The 19536-nt window shown below is 45.4% G+C and overlaps 1 protein-coding gene across 1 annotated transcript in view; it reads right to left on the bottom strand.

Moving 5' to 3' along the window:
- gli3 (GLI family zinc finger 3) overlaps nucleotides 1-19536 on the bottom strand; it is a 90865-nt gene that overhangs the window by 48729 nt on the left and 22600 nt on the right. Inside the window, exon 3 of the mRNA XM_034862170.1 lies at nucleotides 7755-8000. Within this exon, the coding sequence (XP_034718061.1) occupies nucleotides 7755-8000 (246 nt within the window). The remainder of the gene's footprint in view (nucleotides 1-7754; nucleotides 8001-19536) is intronic.

Raw genomic sequence — 19536 nt, 5'->3', positions numbered from 1 at the left:
CCCCCCCTCCCCCACCCTGCTGGGGAGAGATTTACACAGCAGTTTAGTAGCTGAAACACTGTGTTACACCTCTTTTCCCTTCTCTCTCTTCATCTCTTGTCTGTCTATCTCCTCCTCTTCAAACAACGATACATCTCGGACAGAAGAAAGTTGATTTAAACCTCAGGTTAACTCACCTGGACTTTGCTACATTTATTTTGCTTCAACTCCCTCCTGTGTGATTCATTCTACTCAAATACAAGGCTGCTTTAGGACTTAATCTCTTTCCAGATCTTTATTTTGGAATTGGGGTCACCGAAGAAATGAAAAGATGCCGTTTGTCCACAAATTTCTGTTTCTTTAAATACTCCTTTAAATGCCTGTATCATAAATGTATGGGATTTACTATGAAATCTTTATATGTGTCAAGGTCCTATCAGTGACAGTGTTCATGATTGCCACATCTGTATCAGACTACCCTGTGATGGACTGACCCTCTATAGCCCTGTGTCACAGCTCCTCCCCGGGCACCTATGCAGGTGATACCAAAACTGCTTGTGGCTGTGTGATAGTGACTGTGAGGCTAATACACCTGCATTATAATAACACACTGGGCTGGACACGGATCCGGGAAACTGGACAGCTCAATTTTGAATCATGCTGATATGCCACTGACCAAAGACGGTCATTCTAATGTAATTTTGTTTACAAATGTAGCTATTGTTCTCAATTTATATTGTGTGCTATGATTGGCAACTTCACTCTTGCACTCTTTAATCATGGTTAAAAGTGGTAATCCATCACAGTGTCGCCTTTATTTGCATGTCAAAATTACTTATTATCGCATAGTACTGTGGTTAAAATAAGGGCCAGATTAAATAGAAGGTGCATTAAAGGACATCCAAGATTTCAGGGTGAACTGAAAGAAAGAAGCAATGCAATAATACATTACAACGTGTTGCAGCAAAACTTAGAATTCAGTGAGTGATGTTGGAAACACTGTAGCATGTTGTCTCTTGCATTACATCAGTTGCAGTTTGGGAATCTCAATCTTGAAAAATCTGTGCAAGCTGATTTTTATATCTGTTCAAATTGGTGGAAACCAGTGGCTCCCTGGAAGGTTGGAAATCACTTTCAGAATATTATTTGGAAAATCAAGCATAGGTGATTTTACAAGCTTAAAACCAACAGTGCAGACCTTTAATATGTTTTACATTCAAATGGCATTTTGCCCTTCACTGTAAGTGTATTCTTCTATTTTCCACCAAACCCATACAGACATTAGATAAAGTCTGTGCAGGCCTCTAGAGGGACGTGGCCATTATTTGGGCTAATGGAAGAAACTGTGTGTCACAGAGCAAAGACAAAGCCCAGTGTCACAGCAATCAGACAAATGGCCGCTGGGCTCTGCAGGGCCAGACAGGGGTCGACGCTTTTGGACCAATTAGGTCTTATGAGTGCAATAACAGCTGGAACTTCCTGGTTCTCTCCCTTTTCCACTCTCTGTTCTCATTGCATTGCTGTCACCTTAGCCTCTCTTTCACCCTTTCTTTCGCGCCTGCATCGTCTTACTAATTCTTTCAGTTAATCCTGCTCTCTGTCTATCTCTTATTATTTGCTTCTCTCATTATTCAAAGTGCATCCTCCTGATCTCTCTCCTTTCCCTCCTCACAGCATTCCAAAACAAGGACAAAGTTGTAATCCATTTACTGCACCCCTGTCAACAGATTCCACCCAAATAATCCTAAAAGACTTACAACCAGGCCTAGGTACTATCAAGGGAGGACAAAGAGTAAAGAAGAGGCAGAATGCACAGGGGAAGGCAAGCAAGAGCCATGGAGAAAGAGGGAAGAGAGAGAAGAGAATAGAGGGAAAGTGGAGGAGCAACAGACGGAGGACTTGTCTCACAGTGATTTGAGTCTTTGTCACGCAGGTGGCGCCCAGGGGTTCCCTCAGCCTGGGCAGAGAGACAAACTGGGGCCCATGTAAACCTTAAAGAGGATTAACCCTGCCGGAGCGCTTTAATGTGACCTGAAAGTGCCGGGCACCGGAGAGCCCCACTGATTGAGCCGCGCTAGAGTGTGCTCCCAACGGTCCGCCGGCCCAGTGGCCCAGCAGCACTGCTACAGCCCCGTGGCCTACAGCTGCCCGTTCACACTGAGCCACATCAAAGCAGCCTGTCTGGGAGAACCCCGAGACGGGAGGAAGGGGAGGCGGGTGGGCATGAGGGAGGTGGAGAATGAGTGAAGGAGAGGTGGGAGGAGGAGGCAGATGAGGGTGCCTGGATGGAGGAATCCCTTATCTCCTCCTGAGAGGATGCTGCTCTGTGGTGCGAGATTGTCTGGAGCTGCCAACTGTCCCAGGCTTCTTTAAAGGCAACACTAAAGCCTGTGATGGGCCTGACCTCCTTGAGCTCCCATTCTTTTATGTCTCTCTTCATTTTCTGCTTTGTTACACCCCCTCCTCCTTCTTCTCCACTCTCTTTGGCTCCTCTCTCTTTTTATTACCCCTCTGTCTCACTCACACCCTCAGACTCAGCCCTGACTTCCTTCTTCTCTCTCTCTTTTCTCCAGTGATATCTTACATTTCACCAAGCTGCTAGAAACATTTTAATTACCCTGTGTTCATCAGCCTCCTCACCGTGTAGAACAATATATATTCCTGACCCTCCAGAGACGAGAGCAAGATACGGGTTGTTGGCTGAAGGGATAAGGGTGCTTATCTTTGCCACTATGTGAGAGGAATGCAAATACAAAAAGGAGTGATGAGATTTGGATACACGGCATGAAATAACTCAGATTCTCCCGTAGCACACAGAGGTGATTATCCTTCTGGAGACTACAGGGTAACTTAAGGAGGAGAGAAAAAGCTCATTCAGCAAGCTGAAGAGAAGTCCCCATGAGCATTTAGTCATGTTGTTTTTATAGTATAGTGCTTAATGTCATTGTTGTCAGTGGTGTATTCTGCCGTTGATTCTCCTTTTGGATGGACAAGTTACAGCAAATCTTCATTTTAAGCCTTCACAACATCAGCAAAATGCTATAGTCCCTGCTTGCCTCTGTGACTTGACTGATTAACCAATCTCATTTGAAAGGAAGTAAAACTCACTGACAGATGTTGTGACGATGATACCAAGAAATGCTGAGTGTTCTTCTTTGAACATCTTAAGTTCTCTGGAAATTCTTTTTAATTCTTCTGAGCCCCTTCACATTTAATCTTGTCATTGTTAATAAGAGCTACCATTATTGAGAGATATTCTGTTCACACGCATCCGCTTTGTGGTAAGAGCACCACATGACCTTAAGATGGTATGAAAGTGCATTCTCGCAGCATTCAAACTCTGCTTAACCCCCTTAAATCATCATGTGTTACAAAGGGGCACACGCATGTGAGAATATTGTCTCTCTTACAGCATGAGATGCGTCTAATAAGCTGTATAAAAGGGGATCATCTGATTATCCCTGGTGTGCTGGACCAAGGGGCCAAAGCAGAGCGCAGGCCCATGTTGTTCTTTCTTGATGAAAGGAGGTGGGTGGATGGGATCCCTCTCCATTGCCTGCAGTGTGCCCCAGGCTTCTCTGTGCCGGCACTCCACTGGGGGACTACATCGTGCCACCACGCTCAAAAAGCCAATATTGAAACAATCACAAAGACAAACACTTACCCTTGAAACAGGCGCGTGTCTTCTCACCCCAGGCTCTCCTCTGTACTCTCCAGTTCTTATGGGGGGAGGATGTTTGAACCCGTATCCCAGCCCAAACTTGTCATGTTTGAACCAACAAGAGGCCATAAAGTTTGAGTGCAGTGTCAGTTGAGTGCTCTGTTGTAACTTTTTTTTCCAACTACAAAAATGCACACATTATAATTGTTCTTTTTTTTCTTTGCCACTCATGCTCTTTCAAGACACATGGAAAGGTGCTGTGCAGTATGAACTGAAAGAACAAGAACAGTAATTAACTGTTGAGAGTGTGAGGCCATTGTTGTGCGGATCACGTTCAGTTCGGTGACAGCGAGCTCATTCAGTTCAGTGGTCAGCTGCATTTTGATATTGAGACAGACAGACTGACGCCGGGGCAGCGGCAGGCTTGCTACGGCCCAGTAGACCTAAGATCAGCCTGGTGCAGCAGTTTAGAGTTTAACCTGTGACTGGACACCCACCACCCCCACCACATCATAAATCCCCCGGGAAGGCTTTTATGCCATGGCTCAGTGTTTGTGCTAGCTTTCCCAGAACACAGGGTCATTGTGATCCAGGTAGCAGTCACCTTTGGCCAGACTCACAGAGCAGGGTTACTGTTATACATGTGAAGGAATCCTTCAGCCTAGAGATCCATTCCGCCACTGCCTCTAGCTTAGCAGGCATGGTTTCTGAGATCAGTCAAGGACAGGAAGGCTTTGGTGTAGGGATTAGGGCCTGGCAGCCAGATCTGGACTAGATGTTTTAATGAGCTAACCCAAAGACTATTGGACCGATTGGCAGCCATCACAGCCTGGAGACACACTTAATGTGTCGTGTCGTCTCCCATCAATGACCTATTGTATCACAAATACAGTACAGCAACAAAACTTATTCCACGCCAATATACTTAAGCATTGTCTCTAAGGCTTGGCAAATTTACTTTCCTCCAGTTGTCTTCCTTTCGATAAACATTCTCGGGTGTTTCAGAGTAACATTTGCAAGAAAGCCATTTAAAGGATGTGCTTTAAGTCCCTCCACGGATGTGTTTAGTCTGGCAAAGAAGGGCAAGTGTTTAAGAAAAAGACACTTTAAAGAAGAAGATCCCCTCGGAGGAAGCAGAGATGCTTCGCCAGTAAGTGGGCTCACTGTTGCTGCAGGACCACTGACCGGCTAATCATCGCACAATGTAAACAGATGTCGGCGCTGCACATCCCATTCACACTTCTACACAATTAAGATCTTAAAAAAAGACTTCTCCCTCATTAATCCTCATCTCAATCCTTTCTTCTTATCCCACAGCAAAGCCCCATGTATTAGTGATGTGGTAGGAAGGATGTGGACTCTTATCCAGTGTTTGCCGAAGAAAAGCAGCTAAGACTCAGGCATCACCACAATTAGCTAATGCTAACAAAAGGGGCAATGTTTCCCTTAGTGTCTCTTCCTTTCTGCACTGAAGTGGGTGTAAATACCAGGGTAAACACAGTCTTAGGCCACAGATGTAAGAGGAGTGGGAGATCACAAGTCTGGGTGAATAGCAGAGATTTACCGGCACAGGCCCCTGAAGATAACCCCCTCCCCTCGGCTCTCTTCTTGTTGTTCGCCTCCCACGCCTCCCGGAGATTCGGCACCACGTTAACGAACCAACGACCAGGTGTGGGGAGCCTGCAGCTGCCATCACATTTAGGCACATTAAGCACTGACACACACCAGCAGTAAGAGTAATCGGATTTACCTGGCTGTCTGCTGCATGGCGTTGCACACTATGCAAGCACAGCACAAAGGCTTAGGGCCCCCTCTCCATCACAAACACACACACATGCACACACCTGGGATGAATTTAGGAGGTGACAAAGCCCTCATAGAGACCACTGGTGGAGTAAGAGCTGTGTGTGTGTGCTCACATGTGTATGGAACCAGAAACCAGAACAGGAGCCAGTGGCTTTTACACCTTGTGGCGCAGGAGGGGCGACAGATGCTACAGGCTCCTGGTTCAAAACAGCTGAGGGGGGGAGGGAGGAAGGGAGGGGAAGCAGCGTTTTCAGGGGAACCCTTTCGTTTTGCTGACCCTCAGACCGCAGGAGCTCATGGGGATTGAGCTTTGGTACTGGGTTCAATCAGACAGAATGGGACCACTGCCTTTAGGGACACCCCATGTCCTCAACACCTGGGGCCAGGAGGAGGTGTTTTGCACAGCAGTGCTCTCATCTCAGATCATAAGTCTTCCTGGGCAGAATCAGGATCAGAGAATCGACATCAATGAAAAACACTAGAAGCCTTTCAGAATTTGTGTTTTTCTTAAATCAAAATCTGTGTTGCCATTTCCGTCTTTATCAGTGTTATTTCTTCTAATAACAAATTGGGTCTTCATTGTTTTTTTGTGTAATTCTTATATAGCTTCTTTAACACCAAGGTTGCAACTAATAATAATCGTCATTGTAGATTATTCAGAATTAATCATATGAAGACATCACAATTTCCCATAGCTTAATTCAACATCTTCAAATTGCTTGTTTTGTAAACAGTATAAAACCCTATAGTATTCAATTCACAACATTAAAAATACAAAAGATTTACATTATTGTATATTAAGAAGCTGCATCTGGCAAATGTTTGCTTTACAAACTACAAATGATAAAATTATTGCTTTTATTCAGTGCATAAGAAGGATAAAATCTATGTTCATCATGCCTGCAGCTTCCCAGCATCTTTGTTTCCTTGCTGTTTTCGACTCCAATCCGCCTTGATGATTGCAAGTCTCCCAGCCTCTTGAGCCCCAATGCACAAAGAAAGCCTCTTGAAGCTCCATGGCCCTTTTGACTTTTCCTGCTGCTTTTGAAATCTCCATTTCAGACTGTGACTTTTCCACATGACCCCAAGCCCCAGAATGACCCCCCACCCCCTCCCCCCCCTCTCGTTCTGTCTCTCGCCCCACTTCTTCCGCAAGGCTTCAGTGGTCTGGAACCTCCAGAGCTCCTTCACACATACCCACACACATGCATAAAATGAGAAGTGGCAGTGTTGCTGAGTTAGGTCAGGATGTAATGGGCAGTAATGTTCTGCCCTCGAGGGCCCTGTCCACAGCTCCATTGCCTGGTTTTGAGTAACCTTTCCCTTAAAGAGGCACGATGGTGACTCTCAAGCACCCAAGCACAAGGGAGCAGTAGCTAATGAACTGGCTGAATAAATAGAGTTACAGTATACAGTTGGGGTCCATTGGACTTTTCATTACTGAATCACTCTGTCCCACTCTCTCTGCCCCAATTCAGAGCCAATTTAACCAAACTAAACAAGCTATCACATCAAATCCTTGTCTGCAGGCTAAGTCCTGGCTACAGTGGCTACGGAATTAACCTCCTAATCAGCCTCTTACTCCCCAATCATCTATCTCCTGTTCTCTCTTTCCACGTACACACACAGCTTTACTTTCATCTAACTCCTCCTGTCTATCTCACCTTTTGTTCACATTATCTTTCGTATCTCACTCAAGCCACAGCTCTCCCTTCACCTCAATCTCTTAGGCTTCATCTCCATTAGTCTCTCTCTCTCTTTCTCTCTCTCTCTCTCTCTCTCTCCCCTTCTCTCTCTCCCGCGGACTTTCTCTCACACAGTCTCTGAGTCCCAGCAAGAGAGAGCAGAGTAGGGGGTAGCAAAGTTTGACGCGGCGCTGCTTTGGGGCTTTGAAGTGTGTGTTGATGAGGGAAAGCAGAGTACTGTGTTCAGACAGGCCCCTAATGAGGGAATTAAGAAGCTACGCTGGCCGTTCCCCATACTAACTTCCCAGGCACAAAACAAGACAAGTGAGCGTGATTGTGTTCCAAAGGTTCGTGTGTGTGTGTGTGTGTGTGTGTTTGTGTGTGTGTGTGTGTGTGTGTGTGTGTGGGTGTTTGCGCATGTGTGATAAGGCAAGTGTAAACCTAAGAGAGAGGCTAATCTGTCAGATGTGATCAAGCATCAGGCAGTTCTACCTCTCACCTACATTAAAGAGACAAACTTGGTCTCAGCGCTTGGGGTGAGGCAAAAACGTCCTTGAGCTGTGTTTCTTCACTTAAATCTACAGGCTTTCCACTTTCAAAATAAAAAACAATTTACAACTTACGATAGTGTGGGTCTAGGTAGCCGTTGCGAGGGTCCATAGTGAACAAAGTGCCTCGGTACGGCAGGGCATGGTCAGCCAGGTGGGGCAGGGAACCATGCAGCTCCTTCTTGAGCAGGGAGGGGCGGTCGTCTGTGGAGGTGGAGGGCTCCTCGCTTACGGTTCGGTCAGCGCCACGAGATGTGGGAGCCTGGGAGCTGATGGCATTGCGCCTCTCGCGGTGGTACGGCGTGCCTGAACTTTCGTCTTCTGCAAAGGGTAGATAGATAGAAAGAGAGGGGAATCTGATGTTAAAACTTTGGAAGGGGAAAACAATGAGCTGCTGATTTATTATGAGCAAATATAAGAATCAAAGTCGGGGGCAGAGGTTGAGAATCTCTCTCCCTCCCGTGGTTATGTTTCATAAACTCAGCTGCAACAGAAGTTATAGGGAAGTCAGTTCGTGTAGAAGGCGCAAGTGAATGAAGGAGCGAGAGATCAGCTTATTCCACCTATAACCTACAGGCCATTATGAGCGTAAATATGCCTGGGTCTGGCGGCAGATATGGGGGTTCAGAGGCATACGGTGTATGAGTAAATGGACACCATGGAAGAAAAAATCTCAACTTCTTGTTTTAGCACAGTTTCCAAAAAATCTGTTTTTAAATTCTCTCTGTCTCGCTTTTTTTTTTTTTTTAAGAAATGTATTCCTATTGAGGAGGCAACGCAGAATTTCTGTCTGCATTCCAAGCTGTTCATTAACCAGCGTCATGGGTTGTATCAACCCCGCCATCCCTCATTCTCTTGTTTTTTTCCTTCTCCCCACTCCCTCTGAATCTCTGTTCTCAAACTAAATCTGTCTTTCTGAGGGAAAAATTAGGATGAGTGGGGTCTCTGGAGAAAGCTTCCTGGCATGCTGGGTAAAGAGGATGAATGTTGAGTTGAGTTCAAGGGCTGAGCTCCACCAGAAAGACATGACCCTTGACCTTTGGCCAAACCTTTGAACTGACATGTATAAGGGTCAGCTAGCCTCCTGACCTAGTCTTTTCTGTACTACGATACTATATGGACTAGCTCAGAAACTGATATAGCATGTCACACTTGTGAAAGCCAAGAAATGCCTAAATACGTTTTGCACTTTGATAGATGATTTGCAATGAGACACTTTACTTGTTGCTGTCCGATTAGGCTCTATTACAAAATGGTCACCATGTTCGGTAAAATGCAAGTATGATTCACCATAAACTGTTGGTTATCTGTTTACTCCAATGCTCTTTCCTGTGTTAATGTTGCCCACTGAGAGCCTGGCAAAATGCTGTTGTGCTGGCGCCAGAGGTTCTGTATTAGCAGCCTGGCGGAGCAAGGCTCCCCCACTATGCACTGCAACCCAACAGCATCCAACTGCCAATTAAGAACAGAGGAGAGGGCCAGATTAAAGAGCACTACCTTAAGCACTAAAGAGGACCGCCATCATGCTGTACCACTTCACAGAAGAAGAGAAGCCATCAGAAAGGGGGGAGGTTAAGAGAGAGAAGCAGGAAGAGAGAATAAAATTGTTGAAGAAGAGAGAGCAGGAGGAGCAACCCACGAGTCCCTCTTTTATTCCCCTCTCTCTCTCCCACATCCATTACCAGCGTTCGGGCCAGCCGTGCATCAGCAAAGCACTGGCAGCAGATTCAAAGATTCCTAACGCGGAACTGACAGCCAGAGAGGCAAGCCACTCTCATCCGCAGAAATGACAGTTATGATATAAGTATTTAATCCTATACTGTGCAGCCAGTGATCTTATTAAAGGAATAATGGCACTTATACGGTTAAAGCTGGATTAATAGGTCTGCTCTTGCAAAGCGCAATATTAACATAAAGGGATTTTGGAATTGGGTTCATCTCCTGACATGAACTGAAAGAAGTCAAGACTGTAAACTACGCTGGGAGCAAGCACTGCTACAGTAAGGGTAGAGCATGTAGCTGTGTGCTTCCAATGTGTACTCTTTCACATCTAGAGGATCTAGCATAACATCTGGAGAAGCAAAAACGGTGTCCCTATTTATGAGCTTTTTTTCTTACTTTCATACAGATATTTGATGTATTATAAATATAAATTCATCACTAGGGCCTCAGATAGTGTAGCAGTTAGGAGGCTTATAGCTTAAGACATATTCTGCCGAACTTACAAAAATCTACTTGAAGACTCAACTGCTTACTTTAGAAAATATACTTTGCATTGCTTTTGTTTCACTATTTGAATTTGTCTTGTTCACTCTCTTTACTTCTTACTTTCTATCTTCTCCTTTTCCAGTGACCCCCACTGCTATTTAGATATATCTCTCTCCTCCAAGGGAGGTCAAGCGACTAGTTCAATCCCAGCAATGTCACAGTCCTACCATCCCCCTCATGTCACCATGGAAAGCCCACAGAGGGGGGTTCATCATTCTACCATGTACCACCTTAAAGGGCTTCATTATTTTAGTTTATAGCACCTTAAATTGTTAAACAAACACTCAGCAGCACAAAGGTCAATTGCCTCCTCAGACTGGTAGACGAGAACCAGAAATCTTAAGTAAGTTTCTCTTCGGTTCCTGCTGGTGGAAACTTTTTGTATCTTTACAACATGTAAAAAAAAACGGGCTAATAGAGACAGAGCAGACAAAGGTAAACACATGCAACTTTGAAAAGTTCAACCCTGCAACACTCCTATATCTCTGACCATCAGCCCAATAGACCCTTTCCCATTTTCCCTCCCTAATTTTTCATTCCGCTTTTATTTTCTTCTCTTTTCCCATGGTTGCCACATCCAGTCCTCCACCAGTTTGCAAAGTCTATTCAGCCCAATACAAAAGCAGCAGGCCGGTCCTCTGTGGACCAGAGGAAAGCATGCCTCTCTAAAAAACAGAAAAAAGAACTATCTCGCTCTCTCTCTATGGTGATTGAATTTCTTAACATCTTTTCAAAAAGCGCTTAAATGCCTGGAGGCGAAAGGAAGAAACAAGCTAATGGTGGATAGGGAGCACTGAACAAATTTCAGAGCCCTTTCCTGCTCGCGTTTGAGGTTGAAAGCAGGCTCCTGCCTTTCAAGTTTCAAAGTCCTCCTTCTTCCCGCAGTGTCACTGAAGGATTTGAAAAGAAGGTAATTGTGCTCACTGCCGTCCTGATCAGAGCACACGCCCCAGTTCTAGTATTTCAGGAGCTTTTTCTGCCACTATTATGGTACCTGGTGCTCCATTCCTGCATTCTTCCTCCCTTGCTTCTCTCTCTAACCCTATACAAATGCACTCTCTCCTGCTCTCCCTCACTTGCTTTCTATCCTTCTTTCACCCCCAGCAAGCCACTCATTAAATCCTAAAGCCCGGGTTTCTCCCTTTTTCCCCCTTGTCTGGGGTCTCTATTGTTGAACTCTGGTGCGAATACCTTCAGAGAAAACCCTATGCATGGCCTTTAATATGGCGGCATAAAAGAGAGCGTGGATGCAATGACGAAATGAAATTTTAAAAGAGTTAATGAGAGATGGAGTGGGGCCAATTCCTCTGAGAGTTGGACTCTGGGCAAAGGGGGGCTAAAGTTAAGGGTGCCCAGGCAATTCAAAGAAATGAAAAGTGAAACAAAACCCTTGGCTTGTTGTTTTTGAAGGTATTTTCAGGAGACAGAGGTTAAAAACAAGGATTGCTGTTCCTCTACATACCAATCTGTCCTTGACTCTCAAGCATCTAAGTTGCCCTCCAGCCGGCACTCAGTCAGAGTCTCTAAAACTGGGACATGTATGTTTCAGGGGTGCACAAAGGGCCATTGCACATTGCAACTCTTTCCCTACATTACCGCCTTTCCTAAAAGCCTAAACATCGGAGGTGTTGTTATACCTCTGAGCCAAATCCAGACATGTGCTGTGTTCCACCTTTGAACTTCTAAAAGCGCTGTTGTCAGGGGCACAAACAGGTTTTGGCTGGGGAGCACATGGAGAGCGAACAAGGAGAGAGTGGAGTGTAGGATATACAGTGAAATCACAAAACACTTCTTCAAAGCTCCTCTCCTCCTGTGCAATAATCTCTTGCTCCTTTTTTTCTTTCTCTTGCAAATCAACTCCCGGGAAAGACTCAAGACTCCCCTATTAACAATGAGAGGGGGAAGAAAAATTCCAGCAGCTGGCTAGAGTTTAATAAGAGCACCTCTCCAAGCAGCTTAGGCTTATGTACCTGATTCACCGGCCCTGGCATTGGCGCTATAGACAGAAGGAATCATTCACGATTAGCACAGGCTGAAAGATGAAGGAGAGAGAACGCTCAAACTCTACCAAACCCAACACAACAAGACCACAAAGGATTACCGCAATTGTGTGAAGTATTTTTCTGATCAACTTCTTGGCTGACGGGCTCGGTGCCACAAGGAGCTGGGCACCTTCCCCACAACAGAGTTCAGTTCTGCATTATGTGAAGGTTACTAAGTGCAGATGGAGCATCCTGTATCTGCCTAAAAAGGGTGACATTCGAAAAACAAATGTTCTAAATGTCAGAAGGCATAATCAGGTCATTACCCTGATTGCTGTGGGCAGGGTAGTTAACAATCCCCAGTCAAACTATTTGACAGAGCTCTTGAGAACTTCAGCACACATAAAGTTCACTTCGTTTAACTTTGCGCTCATATTTGATTCTGTCTCTGCCGATTGAATCCGCAGTGGTACATTATTTAACCATCAGCCAGTGACTGATGTGTTGATGAATTGCAGAGAGAGGTATGGGCAGGTCAGGATGCTCCCTCTCCTGGTTAGCAGTCTTTTGTGAGCTGCTGATTTCCCACACAGCGCCCGCAAATGCCCTCTTCAATATTCATCTAGGCAAAATTTGACGACTCCCACATCTCAATTTGGCTCTCAGAAGCCCATGCCCCACCCCCCTGCTACACAGCCCGCAGTCCCGGCCTGTTCTCTCTGCCGCCAGGGGTCTTCTGGGACGCACCCAGAGCTCAACATCTTGCCGCCCCAGCCTCCAGGCCCCGGGGCTGGGGAGGGGCAAATCAAAGCCTGCTTGGCGCCTTCCTTCTTCCCTTCGCTCACCTCAAATCAGCCTCACAGCAGGGTTGTCTCATGCCATGCCTCCGCCTGCCCCTAGCTACCCCTTATCCCCCCATTAGGGGCACAGGCCCACCATAGAGCAGCCTGAAACCCCACTACCATTTCATCAGGCCCACATTGTGAGGGAGCAATGAGCATTGCAGTGAGAGGGCTGAAAGCCCTGACTCTAAAATGCACACAGATGCATTTATGACCCTGGATATCATAGGCTTTTAAGGTTTTACACTCAAAGGGCACATTTGGCCTGCATTCTTTGAGGAATCAAACACCAAGAGATGCATTTGATCAAGGCTTCAAAACTACAAAAAAAAGCCATTTAGTGCTCTGATTGGCTTATAGACTGTATAAGCATTGCTTCAGTCACAAGCCAGCTATGATCTACTATAACCTGTTAGTTATTTAAACTGTCCTCTCTAACAATATAAACTGATTGTGTGCTAGGGCAGACTAGGGCAGAACTATGTCCGTTTGGGATAGTGGGTCTTTTACGGTGAATCTGGGCATTATGCCCACCAGACCAGAGTGGGCCAGCTTTCCACTGGGCCTCAGCATTGGAATCCCACTTCTGACACCAGAGTGATCCGGACCAAGTCTGTGGCACTCAGATTAGGACTGGCTCGCCAAGAGAAATGGATATGCAGCCAAAGCAAAGAAACACGGAGCCAACAGTTTGGATAAAATAGAAAAAAATAACACAGTAATTTCAAGCACATCAAATATGATCCAAAACGCAATTGCGGATGTAACCCACCTGACAGTATAGAATCATAAAATTCTTTCATTTGACTTATCAAACTATAGGGCCATGTTGATGTGCCCCCTGTAATATGTAACACACCACACATTTTGGTACATGTTTTTAAGTGCATAACTGTGCACTGCATTGAGGCATAGAGGCCCCCATTAAGTTAGTTAGCCAGTACTTACTAGGAGCTGGATAATTAGACACTTCAAAGGCACCTGCCCGCCATCCCCAAAGGGGGCCGGAATTGCAGCGCCCCGCCCCGTTTAAAAGCATGTTAACTCCTATCTGAGGCTAGCAGGCTAATTTAACTCTTGACATTTGATATCTAAGGAATGAGAGGGATCAGCCATTTAGCTGGAACAGGATTACCCCCCCCCCCCCCCCCCCCCCCCCCCCCCCCCCCCCCCCCCCCCCCCCCCCCCCCCCCCCCCCCCCCCCCCCCCCCCCCCCCCCCCCCCCCCCGCTTTGCCTCCCCCGCACACCAGCCCTCCTCCCCCTCTTCCTCTCCCTTCCCTTCAACAACCAAAACCCCCTTTCCCAGTCGGGCCGGATTCATTAATTTTCCTGCTGCTAAGCACTTTATCAATGACTGGTGAACGTCTAAGTCCAGAGTGGACTCTCTCTCTCTCTCTCTCGCTCCCCCACTCTTCTGTGGTGATTAGGCCAGTGGATGTTCAGATCTGTCTGTCTAATTCACTGCCTGCTTGGTTGCTGCTCATCTATTCACGCACCTGCTAGGCAGCTCAGCAAAAGAAACGTGTTTGAACAACACTACGGTTACACTTAGCGGGCTCTGAAAATGTTGAAGTGTGAAAGCCAGAATTACATTTAATTTTCCATAAAGGTCTCGGTCCACATGTGCATAGGTATTTTGATGTACTTTGGCCTTTCACCGACATACACATTACGTTTTAGGTCACTAAAAATGAAAATTTTGGAAAACCAGAGTGAAAATTTTCAGAATCCCTTTTCAGTCTTGTTGCGTGGACAGGGAAAATTGAGTTTTTGGTTTGTGACATCAGTGTGTGTGCCAGTATTTCTTAGCCCCAAATAGTGCTGGTTCTAAACTTGCTAACTTTACTTTTTACATGTTTACACGTCAATGTACAGTTACTCTTTTACTATATTGAGGACCGGAAGCAACCGGAAGCGCTACAGAGTGATCAATGCATTAATGCAGCCAGGAAGCCTTCCAGTAATATTTTTTTCTGATTGGCCAACATGGCTTTAGGGTAAGGGTTATATCGCCGCCTGTTGATTCGATACGCTCTTGACAGGGCTTCAGTTCCCCATTCACATAGAAGTGCATGTAATTTGCATAGCTATCCATTCAACATTTTTGAAAATCTTCATTTACAGTTGACACAAACGGCAGTATGTGGTGAAATAAAACGGAAATAAAAAGATTAGAATTTAGCCAGCTTAGTGTGGTATACACACCCCAGCCAATATATATTGGCGACTATAGTAAGTAACCTTTGACATATTGCAGGTAAAGAGGTGCTGAGAGTAAATGTACATTCATACTTGTACATTAGTCTCAGTCTAATGCCGTCTGCTGAATGTGTACATTACAAGTTGAATCAGGGGCGACACATGAGTGTGACGGATTTGGGTTAAATGAACAGCATGCCTGGGCCTTTGATTCTGCAGCTGGTAATGCTTACAGTTTTTAACCTGTCACATTTGGATATAAGGTCTTTTTTACCAGAGAGCATGACAGTCAAAGTTCCAAACTACAAGCAAAAGGTCATAAAATAACACAACTCAACTGACTCCTTCACTCTACTCCCACAATGAGGGGCTGTTCTGCACACACATGTTACCTAGTGTTTAAAAAAAACAATAATTGAGTCAACTTTTTGCCTTTTTACATCTTGACATATTAATTATCTAAAACAACGTTAGTTCATTTTCCACAGTTTATTTGTCATCAAGACCTAAAAGGTGCCAAATTCCCTCACAAAGAACTCTTTATGAACCTTTAAATCAGCATTTGCCTTCCAACATCCTATCATTATTACGATTGACGGTTGGCTACAAAATCCTAGACTTGACCCTCACCCACCCCCAGCGTGTAATATGAATAGGAGTGTCCGCTTAATAAACAGGGTGTTATTCCCCCCTCTCCCCTTAAAATACAGGTGAGACCTAGACCCCTTCATTACAGTGTCTGCAACAGGCAGGGAAAGCTCTGCAGATTAGAGGATCAGCTATGTTGTCCAAACAGACTTAACCACTGTCTGCTGGAAAGGGGGCTGGAGGTGAGTGCGGGCAAGAAAGAGGCACCAGACTTTTCTAAATGATTACATAAGTGAGTCTCTATTGCAATAAAGGTCACAATACAGGGTGAAAGTTGCAGGTTTTGACATTATGACGGACTCATGGCTGGGGCAATTGCATTGTATGTCACAGGTTGGGGGTCAATGAGTCCTTACATGCTCACTAAGTGTATGTTGTATGTTATGAAGAGAGGAGTTATCTGTGGTGTCCAAGATTTTTAAGGTTTGCATAGGCATGAAATTATTTTAGTTGAGTCAAAAGTGTAAAAGATGAGCATCTACCTTAAAAAAAATTTAGATTATGTTATTAAAAAGTCAATGATAGACTGTGCAGGTCACAACGTTGAAACATCCAATCAATGGTCATCAGGTCACCTTCAGATGTCCCTTTCTGGGACATTTGTCATACCAAACTGACTCTTAGAAACAAAGTTGTGACATTTGCTGTAACAACTATTTATCAGAAAGAAGCTCAAAGTTCTCTGTTGGGGAACATTGGGGATAATGTTAAAAGAAAGCTTGGATGCAGCCAGATAATGGTACAATGACTTCAGAAGTTTTATTTAGTCTACATAAGTAAAAGTTGCAGTCCACACATGGGACACAGTCCTCTATTTGCCCACATATTATGTATCTTCCTAAATCCCCTAATAACCTTAGTATTTCTGTTCTTATCTCCTGCTTCAACACTTCTTTCCTTACTCTCTACGTCTCTCCCCGTCTGTTGCTGTTGCCTCTCAGTAATGAGCTCTCTTCATGTATGACCTCTCCTGTCACTCCCGCCAGTCCAATCCTCCTCTCCCGCTTCACTCTCGTCTCCTTCTCTAATCTCTGCATTACTTTGCCATTAATCTCACATTCCACACAAGGATGGCCGGTGCAGCTCAGATGACATGTTGCCTTTATAATCCTATGTTCACATTGGCTCAGTGGGATGGAAGAAGAGCGGTGTTTAAAATCATCATAGTAAAAGAATACTCTAGGCAACTTTAGGATTCACCTGTAGCCTGTAGGAATCCTGTCCCTCTCCATCCTTCATTCCCCCTCTTTTACCTCACTAAATCCCACCTTCTGCATTTAAGTTAACATTTTCCCGCTAACCTCTTGTTACTCACTCCTGGTTTCCTGATATCATCCCTCATTCTCCCAGTTCCCATGTCTTTCTCAAATCTCCTCAATCTCCTTCCATCTCCCCTCATCCCTTTCCCGCACACTCCCTCCCTCTCTCCATTCAATACCTCTCTCCATCCATCCTTAACCACCCCTGCCCCCCCCCCCAGAGCCGCAGTGGGACTGTTGGACTCACGCAGCCCCATGCTGAGCTGCTCCAGAGCCAAGCCAGAACAAAGAGGCCATTGATGCGAGCGGAGACATAATGTGGGCCGCCTCTGACAGCACCAAAGATGAAGTCATGAGGTCGCCAAACAGTTAATCATGACGGCCCATCCTCCAGCTGCACTAAGTGTGCGTGTGTGTGTGTGTGTGTGTTTGTGTGTGTGCAGCTTGGTGCCGTCGAGGAAAGTGAGAGAAAATGAGAGACTGTGTGTCTGCATGCACACATGACTGAGTATCTACAGTATGCAACGCATGTGTACATATCTTAAAGCATGTCGATAGATAAAAAGCTTTTAAAAGCGTAATGAGATACTCCATGACACTCAAACATGCGCTCAATCACTTTGTAAATACCACAGAGGAAAAACAAAACCTTCAGAGAATCGCACTTTTAGTTTTGGCTTCACTCCAGCTGTGCTGAAGAACACCCACCCCACCGCTGCCCCCCTTTCCTTATTGGAGTCTGTCTGGCGCAAAGTCTGACATGAGACACATCTCCCCGGGACTGGAGCTGTCGCTGCGAGGCCCACACTCCGAACATCATTAGCCTCACAGCTCCAGGTAAGATCAGGCAGTGTAGGAAAGACGTAGGGAGATGCATATGTATTTGTGTCTCTGTGCAAAAGCATGCATGTGGGAGATTTGGTTCAAGTATCAATCTCAATGGCTCTGAATGTGCATGGCCCATTAAAATGCCTTTAGAGGACAACTTGCTTGTCAAGAGGCCTCCAGGCTGAGTTGGGCTTGGCACAGTGGGAGGAGGAGGAGGCGGGGGGAGAATGGTGAAAGACAGCTATGCAATTGATTAACATTAGAAGGACTTGCTCAAGTTCAAATTGCACGGCCCTCTGCTGTAAGCTACAGACATGTGTTTCCCCGCAAGTAGAATGTTTCTTTCAAACCCTGTCTCTGCTACACATCTGAGTTCAATTCTCCGCATGCCCTCTCTCTGAAAATCAATTCCTCCTTCTCTCCTCTGCTCTTTTCCTCCAGCTCTGTGAACAGACCAGGGCGAGGGGATTACACTGTCCCTCCCCAGATCCAAGCAAGACAACAAATGGTTCTTATCAACTGACACCCCCCTGCCATCCAGGAGGAAGAAGCTGAAAAACTGGCCTGGCTGCCCCGGCACGGATGTGTTTCTGGGCTCTGTCTGCCAATCGTGGCAACTCTTTTCCCACTTACAGCCTGAGCTATTTACGAGAGCCCTGAGAGACTACGTACGCAGCACCAGAGGGTGGGAAGAATGGAGGGGAGAGAGCTGCTGCTTCTCAACCTCTGCTTCTAATCAATCACCAGAAATCACTGCCATGGTTTATAGCCTTTGATCCTAGCTCCTCTTTCGCACTGTGAGGGAGAGAGTTGGGGCGGTGAAAGGGGAGGGGGAGGAGGGAGAAGGGTGAGAGTCAAGGCCCAAAGGGTGTGGAGGTCAGGGGAGAGAGATTAGGGGGTATATGGCCTTTTTGCTCTCTCGAACCTGAAAGCATGTCTTGATTTAATCCAGTGAGTTTTGAGCAGAGAGCGGAAAGTGGCCTGAAACATACTTGCATGCACAGCTCCAGACAACAAAATACGTTTCCGGCTCCAGACAGAAAAATAGTTTAACTGGACATGAACCAAAGACTTTGATAGAAATGTTCATGTGATTTTGATACAGCCAACTAAGTTCACATGCTGTATCTTTAAAACTATATCAATGACTTCTTTAAAAATGTCATATTGACTTATCACTTTAAACAACTGCTGCCGCTATTTCAACATGTTAGAAAGACCAATGTCTGACGAGGGGGAAAGCACATAAAAGACATGAATATTAAAACTGCTGTAATGTATTATTTGTAATGTACACATAAAACGTGTATTAAATCTAATGATACATTATTTGTTTTGCACACAGACAATCAATTATTAATATGCTAGGTTATGAATTGTTTTATTGTTCTTAATACTTTTATGCTCATACTTATATTGCTACAAGCAACTTAAAAAATGAAACATGCGTATAAAAGAGATTATCTTAAAAAGAACTTATTTTTGATCACAGTGTCTTGATGCATACAGAATGCAAAATATGAGCTCACTGGTTGTCTTTCATATAAACTCCAACCCTGGTGGCAAGGCCACTAGTTGCTACTGCATCCCATTCAACAAGAATCCAACTGTGGTAAGGAGGCGTGGGCGAGCGAACAAAACAGAGAGGACGCGGAAAAGAACATACCACAATAAATCCTCCTGGCAGGGTCAGGACACCCCTGCTTTGTTCCTCCTGGCAGGAGGGAGGCCACTGATGCCTACCGACAAATGGACGAAGTGGTAGAATAATCAACTACTGTTTCCCCTACTTTACGGGTTTATGAGTTTATAGGGCCAGTGGTCGCCCCT

The sequence above is a fragment of the Etheostoma cragini genome, chromosome 22 (assembly GCF_013103735.1).
Source record: "Etheostoma cragini isolate CJK2018 chromosome 22, CSU_Ecrag_1.0, whole genome shotgun sequence".
NCBI classification, from domain to species: domain Eukaryota; kingdom Metazoa; phylum Chordata; class Actinopteri; order Perciformes; family Percidae; genus Etheostoma; species Etheostoma cragini.
This window is presented reverse-complemented; position numbering and strand designations above follow the sequence as displayed.